The sequence below is a fragment of the Cnephaeus nilssonii genome (assembly GCF_951640355.1).
Source record: "Cnephaeus nilssonii genome assembly, chromosome: 9".
In the NCBI taxonomy this organism is placed as follows: domain Eukaryota; kingdom Metazoa; phylum Chordata; class Mammalia; order Chiroptera; family Vespertilionidae; genus Cnephaeus; species Cnephaeus nilssonii.
The window spans coordinates 18,330,026-18,353,316 of NC_137080.1; the positions used below are offsets into that span (position 1 = coordinate 18,330,026).

Here is a 23,291-nt window from a genome sequence, read left to right on the forward strand (position 1 = left end):
TGTGCCTTCCAACTTGTTTTAAGTAATATTTTGTCAAGGTGCATGCTTTAGGTAATCAAGAGAGAGAGAGAGGCCAAAGTGATGATATTGAGTGGCAAGGACAACAGAAGACAGTCTCATTTGACACAGGTGACAGATTTTGTAGCCAAATCTACTCTTCATTCCCACTTTTACTTATTTTTATTGCTAACAGACCCTTTCCTCATTCTTTACATACTCATACACATAGTAGTTGAAGAAAGCTCTGCAATTTGCTTAAACGATTTACTTTTATTTTTTGCATTTTACTAGCATGATCTTTCTTTTAAATCAAGTAAGACAACACAATCCTGTCATAATAACTGCTTCTCAACAGCTGAAGGGCTACATTTGGAAAAGGGATGAGAATCATTCCTGTAATCCAATGTTATTTTCACAAAGCGCTTACTATAACTACAGACACCCAAGCCCCCAGTTCCTCTTCCCTCTTCACGTGTTCCAAGCTTATTTGCATCTTCAACCTTTAATGGGGCCGCTGTCCTGCTCCCACTCCCCACTGCTCTTCTGAAAGTCTAATCTCCTATTTCTTTCAATGTCTACCTCAAATCTATCTTTTCCATGAAGCTTTCACCACTTGCACTGAGAATATATTTTCCCTTCATATGTCAGAATCTCATGGTCTTTTAAAAATAATAGTCTTGATTATTCATTATTTTATACTTAGTTAAATATATGTAGATTGTCCTTACTACACTGTAAGCTCCTTAAAAGCAAAGGCTGTCTTCCTCAGAATTGATGCTCTCTGCCCTGATCCCCAGCCATTAACATCTTGCTTCGACTTCCACATAGCTGAGCCTCAATAACTGTTCAATTAATTAAGCTTTTTCTTTACTGTGGGCAAAGTATTTCTGATTCTTTGACTTTGCTTCCCTTCAAATTATAAAGGAGAGAGATTACCTCTTCTAATTCCTGGTTGAAAAATAGTTATAAAACACAATACAGATTTATTTTTTAAGAGTCTGAATTCCTGAAGAGGGACAAGCTTTATACCTGAAATTACTATTTTAAACAACTTCCTAGAGTGAAAATTCTTCTTTCAAAGAGGAAAAATAACTGTGAAAATAGTACTTTACAGCATATGCTTTAGTCTTTTAAATAATAGCATTTCTTTGGAAAACTAAACTATTTTAAAGTATATATTCAAATAGTATGTCTTGTTTTTATTATATTTCAAAATATAGATCAGAGATAAGTTTATTTTGTCCAAGCCAAGAAGAATAGATTTCTTTGTTGAACAAATAATGAGTGCTTTTACTATGACAGGTACTGGGTAGATGTGAGGGATATACCCAGCTTAGAGGGGATGAAAAAGACAGTAAACAAAATTTTACAACTAATTTTGATCAATCCTCTGACATAAAAAATAGGATATTATGAGACACAAAAGAGAAGACTCTAATCTACTTTGGGGAGTGAGGAAAGTGTCATTATGGTGAGGCCTAAAGGGTGTGTGCTTTTGAGAAAGATGCTGAATGAGTACCTATCGCAGTCTTTGGGCTGTAAATCTGAAAACAGGTCTGAAATGAGACAAACAGGTTTGCAGGCCATCCTAGTATAGAATGTGAGTGCAGCCATGGTGAAATCTTACAGCTGAAGTCCAAGTAAGGAAAGGGGGCCCAAATCCAAGTCCTGAGTAGTAGTTAAAAGTGAAGGCAACATTGGAGGTAAGGGTTTCAGACAGTTTCAGAGGCCTACTTGCAACAACTAATTAAAGACCGCTTAGTGGCTCAGGAGTGCGAAGTGCCTCCAGGCCATACTTGAAAGTCAGGTTACAATCAGATAATGCAGGGCTTTGCAGACTGAACTGTTGATTTTAAAGTGTATTAAGAGCCTTTGGATATTACAACAGCATTTTAAACGTGGCACAATTGGATTTGCATTTTTAAATGCTCCCTCTGGCTATCATATGGAGCATCAGTAGGAAGATGGCAAAGGCAGAGGTGGGAGGACCAGCTGCCGTGGTAAATGTGGCTTTAGAAATGGGGAAGAGCAGAGAGAGTTAGAAGTCTGGACAGTGAAATCAATAGTGCTCACGACTGGCCAGACAGGGGATGGTAGGAAGGGAGAAGAGCTACTCAGTAAATGGCAAGAATATAAACTGAGACAAAGAACACTAAAATGGGGTGGGGGTAAGATCAGGTAGGTTTCGAGTCTGACATGCCACGGAGAACAAGACACCGTATAGCAGTTATAGGACTTGAACTCGGGAGAGCTATCTGAGAGAAGAGAAACAGGTCTGCAAGCCATCCTGGTACAGAACATGGTTGCAGCTATGGTGAAATATCACAGAGCAAATATAAGACCAGAAGATCCAAGTCCTGAGAAGCTCTAAAGGAGGAGTAACAGCTAGCAAAACACACTAAGAAAGTGTGGAAGGAAGGAAGGAAGGAAGGAAGGAAGGAAGAAAGGAAGGAAGGAAGGAAGGAAGAAAAGGGCCATGATAGTCAGGTATTATGGAAGAAGCCAAGGAAAGCAAAACTCATGGTTTAGTCCTATTCTAAGTTTGGATAAACAGGATAAGTGTTTACCCAAAAGGTTATTTTTTAAGTCCAAGAACCAAAGGACCAAGAACATGTCTATTTGAAAATTTTGAACGTGTACAAAAGACTTAAGTTCTTTGTTAGTGAAAAAAGTGTGTATATATATATTTTTAAGTGAAAAAAGTATATATATATATATATATATATATATATATATATATATATAATTTATTCAATGCATGATATATAATTTATTCATGCATTGAATAAATTACTAAGCATGATATATCTAAAGCCTATAATCTACTTAAAAATACCAACTAGCTATCTGTAATACTGGCAACAATAAAAAATATATTTAAAAATGAAAAAAAAAGCAACTAAAAATTGACATGAGACATTTTGGAGGGACAAAGTTGATAAAGCAATGACATCTGTAGCTCTCCAGAAGTTTATGGTCCATGAAAATTTCATCTACATATGTAATTTTCTATTATGATGAAAATCTTATATGTCCAGCTTGGATTTTTATAAAATATCTCTTCTAAATAGCTTAGGGTAAGTCTGCAGGTTTGTTTGGCTATTGCAACAACAGCCCAAGGGTCAGAGGTATTTTGTAATCTGTAAAAACATCGTTTTACATATCAGACTGGCAGCAGGAAAAATCTGAGTCAGGAAATTGCTGTGTAATCTGGGGCAATTATTCTGCTCTTTTGAGGCCCAGTTTTCTGAACTCTAAAAAGGGATAAATAATTCCTGCTTTCTAGGTGTGTCTTGAAGATTACAGAATACATATTTAAAGAACCTGAAAGTGCTTGGCACATAGCAGGAACTAATATTCAGTTAATATTAATTTTAACTTAATATTAGGGAGTAAAAAAATAATACATCACATTATATACTTTGGCAGGACTACATAATTTTGAAAAATATTATAAGCATACTTTTTTGTATAGTGTGTCTCATAAAAATCCTTTCTTATAGTTTTAAAAATGGAATAGGAAAGGATTCAGTAATGGAAGAGGAGGTTCTTACTCATTTTATGTTCTTTTCTTTTCCATTGCAACACATAGACATACCCTCAGACTGAAACTGTGGCTGACCCAACACTCTAACCAATGCCCCATTTCGTTCATTCATTCTGTTTTTGTCAGTTCATTTAACAAATATTTTTTGAGCACCTGCTGTGATAGCTGCTGAGGGGAGATTCAAGTCTGACCCCAGCTCTGCACTTATGGAACCTGAAGACTAGAAGGGGAGACAGACATTAAACAAAAAATATATATTAACTTTAGTGCCACAAAAGAAAAAGACAGTTCACTTTTTTTCCAGGCTTGACATATATTTCACAGTGGGTGCTTAATAGACCTCACCAATTACCTGGAGATTTATAATTACTTGTCTAGCCCCATTCATGTATATAGCTAAAACGCTTTCACTAGCAAGAGAAGAAAATACCTACCATGATGTGATACGTATTTTCACTCATTCATCATTTCTTAGAGGAGTGAATATATCATTTCCTTTAAAAGCATGCTTCCTACTAGACAAAATTGTGTGTTTATTTCATAAACAGAAAATTATTTCCTGGCTACTCATTAGTTTACTCCACTCATCTCTACCCACCTGCAGCTATCACGTGTGGTTTTACTAAAACCAAACTACTGCTCTGTTTAATAGCCTACAAAACTTTAAGGAAAAGAAAAATGTAAATTCAAGTAAATACGTTATTTATAACAGTATCTAGCCATTTAAAGTGAAAACATAATATGGAAAAAGCTCATGATATATAGTAATAACTACAAATAACTACAATTGCTGGAAGTATGGCAAATATTTATGCAAGCATTTGATATGAAAAATAAAAAAGCAAAAATTATAATAGTTGTTTTAGGATATTGTTTCAAAATACTTTATATGTTACTATATTGTTTTACCCATTTTTAAAACAGAGGAGAAAAATGAAACCCTAAACCACTGTTGATAGCTGGCCCTTGCTTGCTCTTTAAGATAAAGTTTAATCCAAAGTCTTACAGTTTTCCCATAACCATGCATCAATATATCTGTTAGCCCAACTTCTCACTAATTTCTCTATGTATGCTTCCCTGAACATTTCATTAAGTTTCATGTCTACACACCTTTGCTCATTCTGTTCCCTATGCCCCTGGTCCTTCCCACCAGCTGATCTCAGGTTCATTTTGTATGGAATTCTGTTTTATGTCTGAGTCCTCTGTATCAAAATTATCAGCTCATCTGTTGTTAGGCTCTCTCACTGTTCATAACTCCTTTTGCACATGAGCCACATCCTATTTATTTTTATTTTCTCAGTGTTCAACAAAATTATATTAATTAAATATTCTTGTTCAACAAAAATTACATTAATTCTATAATATATATTCATTGACTATTCAACATTATGTTCATTAAATATTCTTGTGCAATTTCATGTCAAAACATTTTTGGTTGATGTGATGCTTCAATGGTTTCCAATTTCAGGTTAAGATGTCAAAATGGGATTTCTCTCTAACATCATAACTCCTCTGCTCCCCAATGTGCCAATTTCCTAAGTCTTCAGTGAGCTAAGAATTCAGATTTAAAGTTAGGTTAGAATTATGCTGCGGAAAGTCACCGCTTGTCAATACTGTCAGTGCACCAAGGAACGCAGAAGGCCGATGGACCTTGGGTGTTAGCTGGGCTGACACTAAGCACCTTCTGTTGAGATAGTGGTGGCTCAAGGCAATTCCCTAACCTGATAATCCTTTTACTGTTTACCAAACTTTACCTTTGATATGCCTGTATGTATTGCTAAAGGGCAAATGTGTATTCAAGTAAATAAAAAGCAGACCGGCCAGAGGTCAGTGTATTCTTCAGGAAAAAGACACTCCCTGGCCCCAATGCCTTCTAAATTTATATTTCTTATATAGCATTTTCATTTGTGCGTTGGCCTGTTCCTTCAGATCCTGAACCCCGCTGCGAAGGTCATGGCATTGTGCTGGACTGCTGATGCCTTCAGTTATCCATATTTCACTGTGAGGACACGGCCACATGGAGGTCAAATTTCTTACTTTGTCCACTCTTCAAAATACTTGTGAGCATCATGTTCCAGATGTGCTGGAGATGAGGGTGAAAGCTGAAAGATGACAATATCTGTGCTCTCAAATATATCACTGCCTTAGGTTAGGTTCCCTGGAAGCAGAGCTGAGACCAGGATTCAGATGCACATGCTTATTCAGGGCAGGCTCTCAGGAGAAAAGGAGCAACGGAAGCAGAATAGGATGAGGAAAGGAGCGAAGGAAGAGAGTGGTCTCAGCAGATACCTACCATCAGTCTGATCTTTTGGGGGAAGCTCTGGAGCAAAAACTGCTCCAAAGGCAACCTGACCTTGAAATGAGCGGGCTAGTTTTTTTGTGCCCTCATGTCAGTTAGTCATTGGCTATAAGCCAGTAGTGGGCTTGAGAGGTGGGTGCATAAGGCTCTGGGCAAAGAAAATGCTTTTCAGCTAAAAGTGATTCTAGAGAAAAGAGGAGAGATGTGAGCCATTAGCAAAACACAGAAACTAGAAAACAGGTCCACAAGCTCCGGAAAAGGGATCGGGTCAGAGCACCAAAACGGACGAGAGTTACACCAAAGCACACCCTCCAAGAGACAGCATAATTGCCTCTTCAGAAAAAGGAACTTAAAGCTAAAACAAAACAAAACAAAGAATATGATGCAGCAAGACATTTGGAAAGATACACATCATAAGATTTCTAACTGAACCAGCAGGGTCTCCAGCTCACCCAGCGGCTGCTCATATTCATCTGCATATCCTGACATTATCAGCGGAAGGTCCTTAAAACCCGATTCTTCCACTGGGTGACTGTGTCATGTTAGGCACGGGTGTTTCTTAGCTCCTGTGTCTAGCTGTGCATCTTGAAATTGCTTTCCTGGATTATTTTAATCTTATCAAAGTCTTCCTATGTGTGACTCAAACTGAAAAAGGAAGGTTGTTTTTTCTTATTTCCACAGAATAAGTCTGACATGGCTGATCAGATAGCAGCTGGATTATTCTCTTAAAAGCAGCTCATTCTCTGCACAAAGCATGTACCCATCAGGTTTGCTTTTTATTTCTTGGAGTCAGAAATCATGTTCAAGAAGAATCATGAGCTGACATAAAAAGAATTATCCTCAAAAGTAAAAAATGTCATTTGCCACAGGCTATACTAAACTTTTCACATAGAAATTGTTGCGAACATCTGAACATTGCATGATGGAGTCCAGCATTCATTTCTTCTCCTCCAACAAATATTTATTTAGATACTTACTAGGTTCAAAGAAATACACTAAAAGGTGAGGCAGATAAGATAAAACTTCAAGTTTGGAAGAGATATTAGACACCATGATATCAGTCAAGCTTTTCATAGCAGGGGACATTTTTAAAATATTGAAGCCTGGCTAGTGTGGCTCAGTGGTTGAGTGTTGACCCAGGAACCAAGAGGTTGCAGTTGGATTCCCAGTAAGGGTACGTGACCGGGTTATGGGCTCAAAACCCTGAAGAGGGTGTACAGGAGGCAGCCAACTAACGATGTTTCTCTCTCATCCATGTTTCTATTTCTCCCTCTCCCTTCATCTCTCTCTAAAAATCAATAAAAAACATATTAAAATATTTAAAAATCCTATTTGAAATAAATGAGAGAGCAGACACAGTAGCTGAAGCAGAGATAAGGAACTTAAGCCTTGGATGTTCTAATGTTACCTTGCCAAAATCCTTGAGAATGACTCAGTTAGTGGGATTTATAGTTTAGGCAATCTAGACTGGGGTCAGTGATTTAGCTAAGGCCACACAACTGGTTTGTAGAACCCAGGTCATCTGGTTCCAAGACTGGTCCATTTTCTTTCACACCACAGCTAAAGATACAGTTCCTGCCCTCTGAAACTTGGCAACTTGTTCAGAAAGAAAATAAATGTACAAAATAATGCAGGCTGTATAACATTAACGCTACATAAATGGTATAGAGTAAAAGCTGAAAATTCTAAAGAGGGTGAGATGTGAAATTGAGCTGCCTGAATCATTTTGAGAAATTAATGAAGTAATCTCAATGTCTGTGTCATCTTACTGAATGACCTATATAAGAATAGACTACGGCAAGTACCTTTTTTTGTGTGGGGGGTTGGTGGTTATGTGTGACAACTAATGAGAGAATGCCAAGTAACCCAGACTTTGATTCTGTTTTAAAACAATTATCTCTGCTCCCGTCCCCTAATAACTTACCACCCAAATGTTCCTGAAATCAAACTGAATTTGGCCTTCTTTTCTCTTATTTAAAAATATTTTCCTTTATCTTTTAATCTGTAAATTTTGAATTAAGGTAGCTTAAACACTAAAATGTAAAATGACAAAGCCAAAGAGATGTATCACTCCATACTTTAAGTCTTTCCTTATAGAAGAAAAGCACCTTCTCTGAATCAGCAAACTCAACGTCATGCCCCCTCACCAGCTTTCTGCACGCTCCCTCTAGCAGCAGTTGCAAGAACAAGGGCTTCCTGGGGAAGACAGCCGTTATTTGAACAGTTCAAGTGTTTCTGGTTTGTTATACCTGCTCTGGTCTCATAATCCTGTCTGACTTTGACCTCTGATGTCTTCCTAATTTCCAGCTTCTACACAGGGCAGACTTACAGGGGTCCCTCTGGCTGCTGCCTCTCACTTCCTGGTGAAATTTAAGCTCTGGCTCCAGACTTTGTCTTCCCTTCCAAGTCCATGGGGGGTTGGTTCCTGCCCCACCCTACCCCCTGCTTCTGGGCTCTGTGCTGTGTTATTCAGCCTCCTGTGGTTTTCCTCCTTGTGGCTTCTGGCTCTGCGTGACAGATCATGCTGGTTCCCCCAAGCTTAGCCAGTCACTTCATCCAGATCCCTAACAGAAGAGTCACTGTTCTGTAAAGGCCATGGCTCTAATAGCTTCACCAGGTCAAACTTCTAGAAGAGTAATTCTACACTCTAATTATAATCCAAGAAATTTACAAGTAAATAGATCAGTCATTATTTATAATGTCTTACTTGTCCATAAGCTGAATGTAACTAGACAGAAAAAAAAAAATCAAATAACCATCAACTATGAGCAGTCAATTAAGCTATCAGGGTGAAAACATTCACCTCTTTCAGAGGATGAATAGATGCAATAATTTCAGTTTCCAAGGGCTGAAAGGTTCTGTGGGTGAGTTCTACATTTTTTACTATTTTAAATCAATCCCACGAAGAAAGGAGTTGGTAGCCTCCGTCACAGGTGTCGGTCTGGCTACTGAAGGAATAACAGCAGCAGTTGAGGGTCACCACGTGGAGAGCCACAGCACACTCAGGACCTGGCTGGACCTGACACTGGACCTTTATTCCCTGGATGATATTTTTAGAAGATGCACAAAGGTGTACTGTGAACCAGTTCCAAGCGCTGCGACCTTCCCAGAGAGAAAGCAGCTGAGTTTTAAATGTCTAAACAACTGATGGGAATGTTGGTGAAGACACTATGGACTTTGGAGAAGGGGGATGGGAGTGGAGGTAGATGTGTAGAATGTAGGAAAAGAATGAACAACACAGTTTTAGATTTCTAAACGAAACCAGTTGTTCATATTTCCTGATGAATATCTCAGAAAAGCACTACTAATTTTGGTACATGAGGGCAGCGCTTGGGGCCTGGCACAGATGCCAGAACTATGCTTTTAATTTGAAAGTGGGCTTCGTGGAGGAATGTCTGGAGAGGCTAGGATATAATGGATAAATTGTGGTAGAAGGTAGCAATTGCGGAAGTCAGATTTAGAGCATGAAAACCCTGCTGACAGATCTATTTTCAAAGGATTTAGGCCTCTGTTGAAACGTTATGAGGTCACAGCTATCTTCACAATTTACATCTTGCCAGATTGCTGAGGATTTTAGAACAGCATATGTCTGCTATTACTGCATTAAGGTAAACTTGTTTTATTTTACTGACACAGATTTAGAAGTTAAATGAAATGGTGGCTTTATATTTAATGAAGGATTTTTTATTGTAAGGTAAAATTGATGACTAAAGCTTAATTTCACAAGTCAGGAATACTGTTGTATACAATACTGTGTCTGATTAAGGTCCTATGAATGTCAATGAGGATTTGAACCCCTAAGTTAGCACATACATTCATATGCAAAAAACAAACAAAAATCTCCTTTACATTTAGGCCCAGCACCTTGAATGCAGACCAGTCCTCCAGAGTATTCCCTTTTGTCTCCCCGTGTGGTTAGGCCCAATCACTTAGGTCAGTGGTCGGCAAACTCATTAGTCAACAGAGCCAAATATCAACAGTACAACGATTGAAATTTCTTTTGAGAGCCGAAAACCGACTTCTGTGCATGGGCCACGAAGTTTCAATCGCACTGTACGTGGGCGCCCGAATGTGTTATTTTGTGGAAGAGCCACACTCAAGGGGTCAAAGAGCTGTATGTGGCTCGCGAGCCACAGTTTGCTGACCACTGATTTAGGTCATTAGTTACATCTTATTTGAAGTATTTCCTTTAGCTCTTTTTAAATAATAATGTTAGCTTTATTGATTACTTTTGAAATTATGTAGGTTGGTACAATAAATGGATTTTGTTTTATGAAAGTGAAGAAGGCCTTACAGAATAGTTGTTATATTGGGGGACTAGGAGGGTTGGGGAACCTCTTTTCCATAAACATGCCTCAGTATATGAACAAAAAGAGCCTCAGATAACCAAGGCACAAGGAATCCAAGGGATATGGGAGAATGAGCTCAACAAAGCCACCAAGATCTAAAGTCTCTGGTGGCCAATTACGTTTCTGGGAGTAGCTGCATCTGGGAGATCTTTGGAGACAAATACTTAATCTTTCATATAACCAAGCTATGAGACGGCTGCTAGCAACATAATTCTATACAGAACACTAATTTTATGGGTAAGAAATGATCACAAAAAAAAAAGCTTTAAAAGAAGTGATAGTTATTACTCATAACAAAAGAGAGGAGAACCTTTGTCAATGAAAAAATAATTAGGAAAAAGAAGTGCAGTACAGTAACTAGATGTCCTGAGTTTGTTCGCACTTAATAAGTACTTAATAAAACAAGATACTGAAATAAATATGGAAAATAAACAATTAACAAAATGCAAAAAAAATAGATATATCAAAGGATCCTTGAAAAGGACTGCCAATCATCCTGATTTTTTAAAAAGTAAATGACCTGATTTCTTTCAGTCTTCTTCCTAACTCATCCTCCTAGTTGTGCTTGGAAGTGAATCTTGTTCACAGTGCCACCACCTCCCCCACCCTTTTATTTTGGGCTAATCAGAGCTTTCTGCCTCCTAGCAGTAAGCAGTCCTGTATATTTGATCACTAGACCTAGGTCTCTATCACTGATAGATTTATTTATTTATTTATCACTGCCATTTAACTCATTCCAGATAAAGGCCGAATTAGTTTACATCTCAGGGCAAATTTGAAACTGGACTCTCCTATCCGGAGGTGCCTCTACTTCCTGCAGAAATGTTAATTTAGGTCATTTTCTGGTACCCTGCATGATGACAACTGTTCCTGTAAATGGATCCAAATAAAAGCATGATGCAAATGTGGGGTGAGCCAGTCCTTTGAGAGAGACTGGGGCTCCAGAGTTTTCCGAGCCTCCTGGAACACTTGCCTATCAAGGCTTAAGAATGTATATCTTAAACTGATATTTATTTAGGCAATCAAGTTTAGATTTTATTACTCCTATGACACTAGCACTTTCAGGAAGTAAGTCTAGCGTAATTAGGCTTTTATACATATTTACTTCAATAAAGTCTTTATTTAGATAAAGAAAAATGAAGAGAAGGCAGTCATGTCTAAACATCTGCAAAATTCATTTTGGTAAATAAATACCTTGTGATCATGATAATAGGTTAGGGAGAGAACACATCACTGGCTATTTGGTCAATTCTAAAACCGAATTTCTCTGAAACTAGAAAAGAAGTAATCCATGGTTTAGAAATATGAAATATTCTTTTAGTTTCTCTGCTATATATTACTTTAAATGACTGTACATATCATGGGGAGATTTAACTTTTCTCTTTCAGATTTTTTAAACAATTTTTATACTGAGAGAAAAACTAAAAATTTTGCTTCACACAATATTTCTATGTGGTTTTAACACTGATTCCCAAATCCATATGTTCTTTATCAATAAACGGGTGATGTAGTTTAGACTTCTCACAGCATTGTTTCATAGACATTATTATACTGAACACTGAAAAATACTTCTATCAGAACATCTGGTAAACAGAAGTCAAACGGAACTTAACTGGTGGTGTGCATATTTTTCTAATTTTTTTCAACTTGGTCATATATCTTAGAAGAGATGTAACTTGTTTTTCTTTTCAGGAGAAATTTGAAATACTAGTCTACTTTATGTATTTTTCTATGATTGTTATGACATTCATCTTTTTGTCATTCTACAGAGCATTGTGTGAGCTTTTCAAATAGCTTCTTTAAACTGGATTTCTTTTTTTTTTAAAAAAAGGTTCTCTTAGCAGTGAATTTAAAATCATCTTCACATCTGCTTCTGCCAACTGACTTACCTAATAAATCCCAACTTACTCGTGGCTACTCATGCTTTCTCATACTTTGATTGTTTTCTTGACACATTTTGTTTTTAAAGAATAAAAAGTACACAGTTTTCACAGCTTCTAGGAATGCTGTCCTACTCAATGTGAGAAAGTCTAAAGAATTCTGAAATCAGAGAGTGCTGGTGATTAATAAAAGCATGACATAAACCAAGATGATTTAGAATTGCTTGCAGCTCAGGAAGTGTAAAAGAACCACGGTGCACTTAAAGATATTCCAAAGAAACGAAAGTATTTCTAGGCTTTCCCTAAGAGGCAGCCTTCACTAAAAGAGCTTGAATGTTTGTTAAATTTTATTTGGTTCATCAACTTGAAACAAATGTACCCCATAAATTGAACAGTTAACTGTTCATGTGCTCATCTCTTCATTCTTCATAGAATAGTTTTAAAATAAATTCAGTGGTATCATCATGTAAATCATTTAACAATGAAACATAAAATGTTAACCATGTTTTTGCACACTAGATAAGGAAAATCTTAAAATACTGGTGTCAATTAGTAATGATAAAAGAGTATGAAGAAACAAGCATTCAAATATATTGTTTGAAACATAAATTTGTAGAATTCTTTTTTAATGTAATTTGTAATTATTTTAAAATCGATAAACAGCACATGTCTTAGAAATATTGATTTTAAGCGTTTATTCTATAACAGATAATTAAGATATTAGCCAAGGATGTTTATTCCATTGAATATAATTGCAAGATAAATGAACAATCAAAATGTCCAACAACAGAGGAAGGGTTAAACATATATTCATATACCATGTAATATGTGTATTTTCTAACTTGAAAGTATGTCCAAGACAAAAATATTTTTAGAATATATATATTTTTTTATTTCAGAGAGGAAGGGAAAGGGAGAGACAGAAACATCAATGATGAGAATCATTGCTCGGCTGTCTCCTGCACACCCCCTACTGGGGATCAATCCTGCAACCAGAGCATGTTCCTTGACTGGGAACTGAAGCATGACCTCCTGGTTCATAGGATGATGTTCAACCCCTGAGGCACACTGGCTGGTCCAAGCCAAAAATTTTGAGTTAAAAAATAGCAAGCTTCAGGCCACTATCTTGGGATGACAACAATGTTTAAAAAAAACAACAACTGTATATTTTTCTATCTATAGAAATATAGATATGTTTCCATAATTATAATGTCTGGAAAGAGATCCTCACCAGGTTGGGTAAATATAAAAAAAAAATTGTATCTGTAACACATAACATTGGCGATTTGTTTTATAAAATCAGATTTAAAGTCTACATAGTTTACAGAATATATTTGTTAAATGGAGGTTATTACCAAATCCTAAATTATAGTAAATCTATAACATAGACTTTAAATATTTTACCAGAGTTAAAAGAAAAGCATTCTATTTCCAAGAACAGACCTTGGCAGAGTTGAGAAATCTCCAGGTGAAGGATAATATCTCATGATTTAAGACAGATGTGGCCAATGCCTATTTTTACCCCAAACCTACACTGCATGGTAACTACATACAGGCATCATGCCCTCCATTCTACAACCGTCTTCCTTGGAGCTCAATATCTGGCGTAGTGCCTGACAGAGAGTAAACAAGCCATAAATACATTCTGAATGGATGACAAACTCCCAATGTTTAGCAGCTGGTGGAATAGTTAGATGTAGGGAAATTAAGCAAAGATGTATTCAAGAGATGACTGTTATTCACCATGATGTTGTAAAATTTATATTTTAGACAATCAGATACCAACAATGTAGTTGTTACCATCATTACTTCTGAGAAATGATGTGATAGGAAGCCCTGAGATAAGTCCCAAAATGACATGAGGTGATGTCTTAGCTACATACTCTTATGAGACCTTTAATTTTCTTTCTTCCTTGTCTCTCTACAAAAATTTTCATACTTGCTGTAGTCTTTAGTATACTGTTAGACCACCAACAGTAAACCACATTTACTTCAACTATCTCCCCTAGTAGCTGAACTTGTCAGAAAAATAATAACTGGCAAATACAAAGCAGCTTTTTATAAAGGGGTCAAACCTGAGACGATGGTTATCAGGGTAAGCAGAGGAAAGTCTTACTAACACAGTGAAATCCTATCTCAAAAGCATAGCCCCGTTGGACGTTCATCTGGGAAATAACTGCAGCAAATAGACCAAGAATTGGTTTCCTCATAGGCAAAGAGTGGCATTTTAAGAGGAACAGATGCAAAGCCAGGTGTTATTTGTAAGTAACAGAAGCAGCCAGCAATTAAAACACCGCTTTCTGAATTTACAACATGGAAGACACACCTGCACACACAAACATCTCTCGGGAAGAATAACAATGATTTAAAAGGACAATTTGAATATTTACTTAAACGTCACTGATACTCAAACTGTGACCTTTCTGCTCTTACCAGGCTATATAAAGCGTGGCCAGAATCACTTTATCACCTCCACTATTTACCAACATTAATTTCTGCATTTCCTTAAACAATGAAGCAGAAGTAGTAATTTCTTTACCTGGGTAATCAGCAGGAGCTCTTAAAAGAGTAAAAAAAAAAAATGTAAGAAGGGAACAAGATTCCAAATTTTGAAGCTAGGGTGTGATCTGTATCAAAAACAGGACATGAAAAATCCAGAACTATTTGGATGTTTGTTTAATAACATTCATTGTTTGTCTTTAAAAGCACACTAAACTATATGCTCAAGTATGTGACATTTTTTGTATCTCATTTTCACAAAATCTGAGAAATTAAAAAAAAATGAATTAGAATTTTTCCAAGAGTTTTTATAAATGTAATTAGGGAATAGTAGAAAACTGACCACACACACACAAAAAAACTTGACTAATCTAAAAATTTTAAACACAAAACAAGTTCAAAAGCATGTCATTTTCTATCTTTCCTTCTATCTATAGTGATCATTCAAGAAAGATTCAATTAACTTTCTACTCTAATGCCATTTATTCAATCAGAGAGATAATCTTTAAAGTAATCCACATTTCATTAAAAAACTGAATAGAATGAGTAATATCAGACACCACACAAATAGGGGATAAATAATATTTTGTCTATTGTGGTACAATAATCATAAACCAATGCTCTATAACACTCTGCAAATGTGTTTCAATGAGACCAAACTGGATTTTGATCTTTAATTCCCACAACAGGATAAATATAGAAAAAAAGAGAGGCAGAGCTCATTTGCAATAAAACTAATGAAATCTTCTGATATGAGGATTCACTCCAAAGACCTGTTTTCAATTGCTAAGAACAAAAGTTCTTTAAGTTGTTTGTTGTTTTTTTTAAATTTAGTATTTGCCTTTTCCAAAATCAAAGGATTAAAATAGGGAATCTATACTCCCAGTATATAAAGATAATGATTTCAACAAATAACAAATATGTGTACAAATAACAAATATGTGTATGTGTGTGTGTGTGTGTGTGTGTGTGTATATATATATATATATATATATATATATATATATATATATATATATTTTTTTTTTTTTAAGTGTGTGTGTTTTTAAAAAGGCTGCACCTTCAATACTGCCTGGAAACTTCTTCACCTACATATCCAAGTTCATCATTTATAAATTTTGTTTCCCACATAACTTCAGGGCATAACTCAACTAAATTTCTGCCACATAGCAAAAGTTCCCTTTCCTCCAGTTTCTGGAAACATGTTCCCCCTTTCTTCTGAGCCCTTATTAGCAGATGCTTTAACATTGATATTTCTACTAACAGTCTGTTAAAGGCAAGTTATGCTTTTTGTATCATGCTCCAAGAATTCTCTGAAGCCTCTACCCACTGCCCAATTCCAAAGTCACTTTCATATTTTCGGGTATTTGTTACAGTAGGACCCAGCTTCCAGAAACCAGAACCTATATTGGTTACCTTTTATGCTGTAACAAACTACCAAACATTAGTGGGTTAAAACCGCACACATTTATTACCTGACAGTGCTAGAGGCCAGAAGTCCTAAATGACTCTTATGGGACTAAAATTAAGAAGTTCACTGGTTTATGTTCCTTCTGGAGGCACAAGGGGAAAAAAATCATTTGTCTTATCCAGCTTCCTGAAACCCCTGCATTCCTTGGCTCATGGTCTCTCTGTCTTTCTGCAAAGCACATCATCACTCCAGTTCTTGCTTCTGTCTTCACATTGGTTCTCGGACTCTGAGCTTCCCACAGGCCACTTATAGAAACTCTTACTGAGTCCACCTGTATAATCCAGGATCATTACCCTATCTCAAGATCCTTAAAATATCTGCAAAGTATTTTGAAGATTAGAACTTGGACGTTTTGGTGGAGGCTGGGGGAGAGGGAGGGAAGCATTATTAAGGCTACCATTGTCTATTAATATAATATGATTCCCTAGAAATGTAATTAGGCTCAGTGTTGATTGACAGTTTTTTAAAAAGTGGTTTAGAAGAGAGATAACCTTATCACCAAGAGTTCGGCCATCTTTGCTCTGCAAGATAATGTTATTTCTGACCCTTGCTCATTAATGCCTATGAAATGTTATATGAGCAGAGGAGTTGTATCATTCTCATTAGTCTCCTAAGGCAGCATTTCTAGAAATAAAGCAATAATTTAGACTGCTGTTGACATGATTTGAATGAACTCTAAATGATAAAATTATCTCTGATAAACAACTGGCATCCTTAGTTTGATGCTATCAGTCTACTCTAGCTATCAAAAAAAATATCTCAGGATTGATTTTTAATTACATTAGAGATTAGTAATGAGTACTATCGTGGTCTTCTAGTAATCATAGTGCTTTGGTTGACATGCCATTGGTACATGCGAATGTTCAGATCACTGGTACTCACAAAGTGTGGTTACCACAGCAGCAGCAATGGCAGCAGCAGTAAACCTGTTAGAAATACACATTCTTGGGCCCTCCCCTAGGCCCACTGATTTGGAAACTCTGCAATTGAGGCCCAACAACCTATTTTAACAAGGCCTCCACAGGATTCTGACTCAAGCTGAAGTGTGAAATCACTAATGAAGACCAGTCTGTTTCATCCTCAGAGTCTGAGCCCACTTTCCTTAGCAGCCAAGCACACATTCCCCTCAAGGTCTTTGCATGTGTTCCCTCTGCCCTCAATGTTTCATAAATAGGTATAAAGTATAAACAATAATAGTGAGGATTGAATACACTATTATGCATCTTTTAGGAGTGAGGGGTTAAATAATTTGCAAATGTTAAAGAATAGTAAAGGGTAAAGTCAGGAGAATATGAACCCAGATAGTCCAGGGCCAGGTCCTCTTCTCTTACTCATTAAACCACAGTGCCAATCTGGAGATCCAGAGCACAGCAGGATAAATTAAACAAAGAAGAAACGATCATAAATGGCCTTTCTCTTACTACCTCTGAGTTTCAGGACAATATTCTGCGTCACCTGGTAAGTTTGACTTCTATAATCTTACCTCTCCTGCTGTCTAAATCTCATATGATATTTTTCATTATAATTTTATTTGTATTGAGAGAGGGACAAAATGGCAAACACTTGTATAAATGCAAATAATGAAATAACCAAATAAGAAAAATTTTAAATCATTAATATCTATCTTTTCTCAGTTATAAAAATATCTAAAAATCTTTTTGGAAGCTGATGCAAGACCACGTTACATTTCTGGCTTTAAGTTTGGAAAAACATAGTTGATATGTTTACCCATAAATGCTCTCTGCCACTATCTTTAAAATTTTCAACTCTACTTCTTGATCCGTGAGCTGTTTTTAAAATAAAATAAATGCTGTACATTATGTGCATCTGTACATATTTTTTCTCTCCCTTTATTAAGGATTGTTTTTTTAAATATCACGAGGAATCATAGTATTTGAATTGAAAAGTGTATTTATTTTCTCTTCTGTGAAGCTTTTTTATTACTTCTCATGAGTCAAGAAAAACGTCTCTCTTGCTTTTACAAACAAGAGTATAACACAAATGCTTAATTGAGCAGACTGATGATTAGATGAGAAAAAATGATGAAAGGAATGATGCCAGCACAAACAGAATATAGCCATTCATTTTTACCCAAATGAATCAACTACTGGTCATGAACGTGGGTCTAATACTAATTCCAGCGGCAAACAACCCAGAGCGCCAACTCTCCGCAGAGCCCCATGTCTGCATGCAGACAGCTTTTTTCTTGTTCCTCTTGTTAAAATACACCAACCTCTCTCTCCCTTGTTGGCACAATCACATAAGTCTTAAATGAAAGATTATAAACATAGTGAATGCTGGAGATTTTCTCCCATTCTGAAATCTACTCATTCAAAGATGAAAATGTTTTCTCCTAAAAAACTAGGCAACAGAGCTATACTATGAATTGTCAGCAGGAATTGCCCTGGCCATTAGCCATCGCAGATCTAATTTCTTGGCATCGGTTGGATTAAAAAAAAAAAAAATTAAGCATCTCCAATGAACCTGCACTATTGATGAAGTTATGGACCAGTCTTCATACCTATCCTCTTCCACATGCATGGACTAGCCTGCTTCTTTTTACCTTTGATCGTCTACCAGAGAAAGTGACAATGGTTTTTAAACAAGCACCTTGCGATTTTGAATTGATATTGCTGGGCTTTTCCAATACATTGGTTGATCAGCAGCACAAGACCTTTCAGACACTAAATGGCAGGAAAAAAGCCCTTCTAAGGGTTTCTAAATCCCTCCTATTCTGATAACAAGATTCCTCCAGTCAATTCCTAGAGGACGAAAAGTAGCACCCATTACATGTTAAAGACACCCACGTGAGTCAGAGGACTTGGCTGGCAGTTTAACTGGGCCCTACTACAAAACTCTAATAGAAGTGCCACATGTAATTAGTCCTGAAGCAGGGAACAAAGCTCTTTCATTTTAGAAAGCAGGATAATGGAATTTGAAAAAGAAAAAAGCAAACCTCTTACCTTTTGTAGCAATTCGTACACACTGGGTTTTAGTTTCCTGATGGAGTAAAAATGAAAGAAAATAGTCAGTGTATACATAGGCTTCCTATTTCATAAACTATAACTATTATGAAGATCAATCTGGGGTTATAATATAGGTTTATAAAGAATACAATTGCGGTACTAAAGAAAGATGTTTTTATATGTATTCTCAGATAATTTTTTAAATATAAAATAAAGACTTAAGCCCTGACCTGTGTGCTCAGTGGTTAGAGTGTTGTCCAGAGCACAGGGGGTCAAAAGTTCGATTTCCGGTCAAGGGCACATGCCTCTGTTGCAGATTTGATCCTGGCCCCAGTTGGGGTGTGTGTGGGAGGCAACCAATCAATGTCTCTCACACATCAATGTTTCTCTCTCTCTCTTTCTCCCCCTCCATCCCTCCCACTCTCTCTTAAAAGCAACGGAAAAGTGTATCCTCCAGTGAGGATTAACAGCAACAAGAACAACAAATAAGAACTTAAAAATTTTTTTCAATATTTTTCTAAAGATTTAGGTGTTCATTTTGACCTTGTAATGAAACAGGCTGTCATGTCTGGGACAAGTATAATGGCATTCTATTTGCATTTTGTACTTTTTGAATACTCAGAAAGAAAACATGCTTGCAAAGCTAATACAAATCAGATCCAAATATAAACTTCACTTTCACTTCATAGCTGCACACTCAGACCAAAGCTGGGCATTACATACTGTCACTTGGAGCCTTCCATGACTAAAGAGCTTAATAATAGTTAGAAAACCATAAAAAAAATTACTTCACACCCTGGCAGGGTGACTCAGTTGGTTGGAGCATTCTCCCATACACCAAAACATTGTGGGTTCGATATCCAATCAGGGCATATATTTAGTTACAGGTTCAATCCTGGTCAGGGTGAGTATGGGAGGCAGCTGATTCTCTCTCTCTCTCTCTCTCTCTCTCTCTCTCTCTCTCTCTCTCTCTCTCTCTCTCCCTCTATCTCTTTTTCTCATTCCTTTTCTCCCTGTCTAAAAATCAATTAGAAAAAACCCACATATCCTTGTGTGAGGAGTAAAATAAATTACATCACAGTTGCAACTTAATTTATTTGAACATAATTTATCTGTTCTTTTTTCTTTTTAATTTAGTTGTTAGGGAATAAATCTTACTTGGTTGATTATTTTCCTCCTCTTGCTAGACAGATAGGGTTGAGGAAATAGTAGACATTGGAAAGGACACAAATTATCTTTTCCTTTTTTTTTTATGCTCTGGGGTAGCACTGGGAGTTGGAACGTACTTGAGGCCTACAATTCCCAGACTTAAGCTCATTCAGCTCACATCTTTGAATGTACAAGAGGTTGGAAAAGATGTAAAAGCCAGTAAACAAGACAGAGGCTATTTGTTTTTTAGATGCATTTATAACTGCATCTGGAGTGGTTCTATATCTTGATAAACCAAGAGCTTATAATTCTCTCTTAATCATTTATTATTTTTAAATTAAGTAAAATAAAGCATTGAAGGGGAATCTATTCCTTCACTGTGACCTAAGGCCTTCACAGTGAACGGCAAGAGGTTAGTTCACTTTCCTGTAGAGGCTGGATGGGATTTTGATCTCCTAAAAGCAATTGTTAACTCTATCAGGATTACCAACCATCGCTGGTAGGAGCCATGCCAATTTAAAAACTCTTTGCCAGGGGAACTGAAATATATTGTTGTTACTCTGTACTTTGATTATAACACGTGCAGATAAAGTAACATTTAGAAGAGACCGTTCATAAGAAAGCTTGCTTTTATTTATTAAAATACTAGAGGCCCGGTGCATGAAATTCGTGCACTGGGGAAAGGGTGGTAGGGGAGTCCCTCAGCCCAGCATGCGCCCTCTTGCAGTCCGGGAGCCCTCAGGGGATGTCCGTCAGTCAGACACCCTTAGCGCTGCTGAGGTGGGAGAGTCTCCCACCACCACCGCTGCATTTGCCAGCCGTGAGCCTGGCTTCTGGCTGAGCAATGCTCTCCCTGTGGGAGTGCACTGACCACCAGGGGGCAGCTCCTGCATTGAGCGTCTGCCCCCTGGTGGTCAGTGTGTGTCATAGCGACTGCTGTTTGATCGATTTGCATATTAGCCTTTTATTACATAGGATATTTTTTGATTTCAGAGAGGAAGGGAGAGGGAAAGACAGAAGGAAATATCAATGATGACAGAAAATCATTGATTGGCTGCCTCATGCACATCCCCTACTGGGGATTGAGCCTGCAACCTGGGCATGTGACCTTGCCTGGAATCAAACCTGGGACCATTCAGTCTGCAGGCTGATGCTCTAGCCACTGAGCCAAACCAGCTAGGGCAAGAAAGCTTTTAAAGAGTGCCACATAAAATCCTTTATAAATGACATGCATTCATTAATACTCCTCTCATACCACATACGAAACTACAAAGGTCCACTTGCACTCCATCAACTCTCTAAAGATGAATACCCAAACAGAGAAGTATGCTTTCTACCCATTTCTCTATACCCAGAACGGAATATTCACTTCTATAGTCATCTGTCTTTTGAACAGCCCAGTGTTACCAAAGGTAGGGAATGATGTGTAGGTGAGAAGTGGGCAGCTGACTTGCCTGGGAAGATTCCCTCCCAGGAAGAAATATACTAGAAGACCAGAAGAGCATTTTCAACCAGAAGCAGCCTCTGGCTTTGGGGTGCATTTTAGAAAATGTCCTGGGGCATTTTTCTCTGCCTTATTCTTCAAACCAACCTCTTAGGATAAGCAGAAAGGTAAAGTTTTCATTCAAAGGCAACCAGTCAATACCCTACTCTCTCATGGTTCCTGCAGAAATATAAATGTGTTGTTATGTCTTCCAGTTAAACTATTCCCAAATATAACTGCGGCAACCAGATAGCACATATTTCACAGCGCCTCTCACGTACCCACCTCAGGGACTCAATTACCCAAACCCAGCAATTTCCTATAAAGCCACAAGTAAACAAAAATGTCACTGTGCTAGTGCATTCCAAATGGTGGGCATTTTCTATTCTTAATGTATTTGTTTCTCTCTCTCTCTCTGGGAAAAGATAAATTAGATAAGTTTTAGGAAAGAAAATCTTTCACAGAGACCAGCATGAGGCATGAAAGGCCAGGTTATTTCCCCACGTATGGAGCCACTGGTCGTTTCTAACTTCCTGTTGTGTTTTCCTTTTCAATATTCATTTGGGATCAGCGGCGGTGCTCAAAACAACTGTGTCCAAAATGGGAAAAGGAGGGGCGGCCAGGGAGATGGAAAACAGACTCCTCCACGGGCCCAGCATCCAGCCCTCGCCGGGCAGCCTCCTGTTTAGGTTCTGTCAGACTGGCCGCAGGCGTCCTCTTTGTAATCGGAGGATTGTTACTTGTTATTTACTGCTCGGCTTGTACCCCCTGAAAAGTTTATAAGGGTTTATTAGCCTGCTGTGGAACACGCATTCTGTTGATCCTGCAGTCGATTTAATCTTCTGAAGTGCGCCTCTCCTGAGCCACGAGGACAGAACAATGGCCGATATTCACCAGGGCTCCAGTCCCAGCAGCAAGGCCACCCCCCACCCCAAACCCCCCTTCCCAAAGCGTTTTGCTCACAATTGCTCTTGTGGGCTTGCTGGAAGCGGGTCCGTAGAAGCAAATACTAGGAAACAGGGATCCTGTGCAAGGGAACACGGGGAGCCCCCAGCTCCAAACCATGCACGCTGCTGGGAGCAGAAGCAACAGCCCCCCTACACATCAATGATCCCCTCCCCCCTTTTTTAAACGGACAGATGATGCTACTGCGTATTTATAAAAATTGTCTGCAGCTTTACCTCCGGGCAGCGAACAAGCAAATCTTGGAGGAGGCTTACCTTCTCTACACTGCTCATTGCCTGGAAATAGATGTTGTATCCTTTGCGCGGTGCCAAAGGGGGGTTCCAAAAGCCCTGGTAGGTCCTGTTGTCCCCCACCGTGAAGGGGGCAGGTTCGGGAAGGTTCCCGGGGGGCAGCTGGGCGGCGAAGTAGTAGGGCGCACCCCGGCTCACGGCGTTTTGGTAGGTGACGGCAACCTGGTAGCACTCCATTGCTCCTGCTTCCCGCTTGGTCCGGTGTGGGTGCAACTCCTCCACCACAATCTGATACGCACTTTTCGGGAAAGAGAAAATAAAAGCACACATTCGGAGATGCTCCATACCGAGTGTTCTCACAAGAAGAATGAAGTATCGGGGGGTAACAGGCAACACTTACAAAGTCTTGAAAGTCGGTCTTCACACCCTGCTCTCTGGTTTTCAGCTATTTT

General features: G+C 37.9%; 1 protein-coding gene across 3 annotated transcripts in view; it reads right to left on the reverse strand.

The window, feature by feature from the left end:
- The window catches only part of PTPRK (protein tyrosine phosphatase receptor type K), a 479,445-nt gene that overhangs the window by 61,314 nt on the left and 394,840 nt on the right, over nucleotides 1-23,291 (reverse strand). For all 3 annotated transcript variants that reach the window (XM_079780718.1, XM_079780717.1, XM_079780719.1), the window contains exons 12-13: nucleotides 22,864-23,137; nucleotides 19,009-19,045 (exon numbers count right to left, since the gene is read on the reverse strand). In XM_079780718.1, the coding sequence (XP_079636844.1) occupies nucleotides 19,009-19,045; nucleotides 22,864-23,137 (311 nt within the window). The remainder of the gene's footprint in view (nucleotides 1-19,008; nucleotides 19,046-22,863; nucleotides 23,138-23,291) is intronic.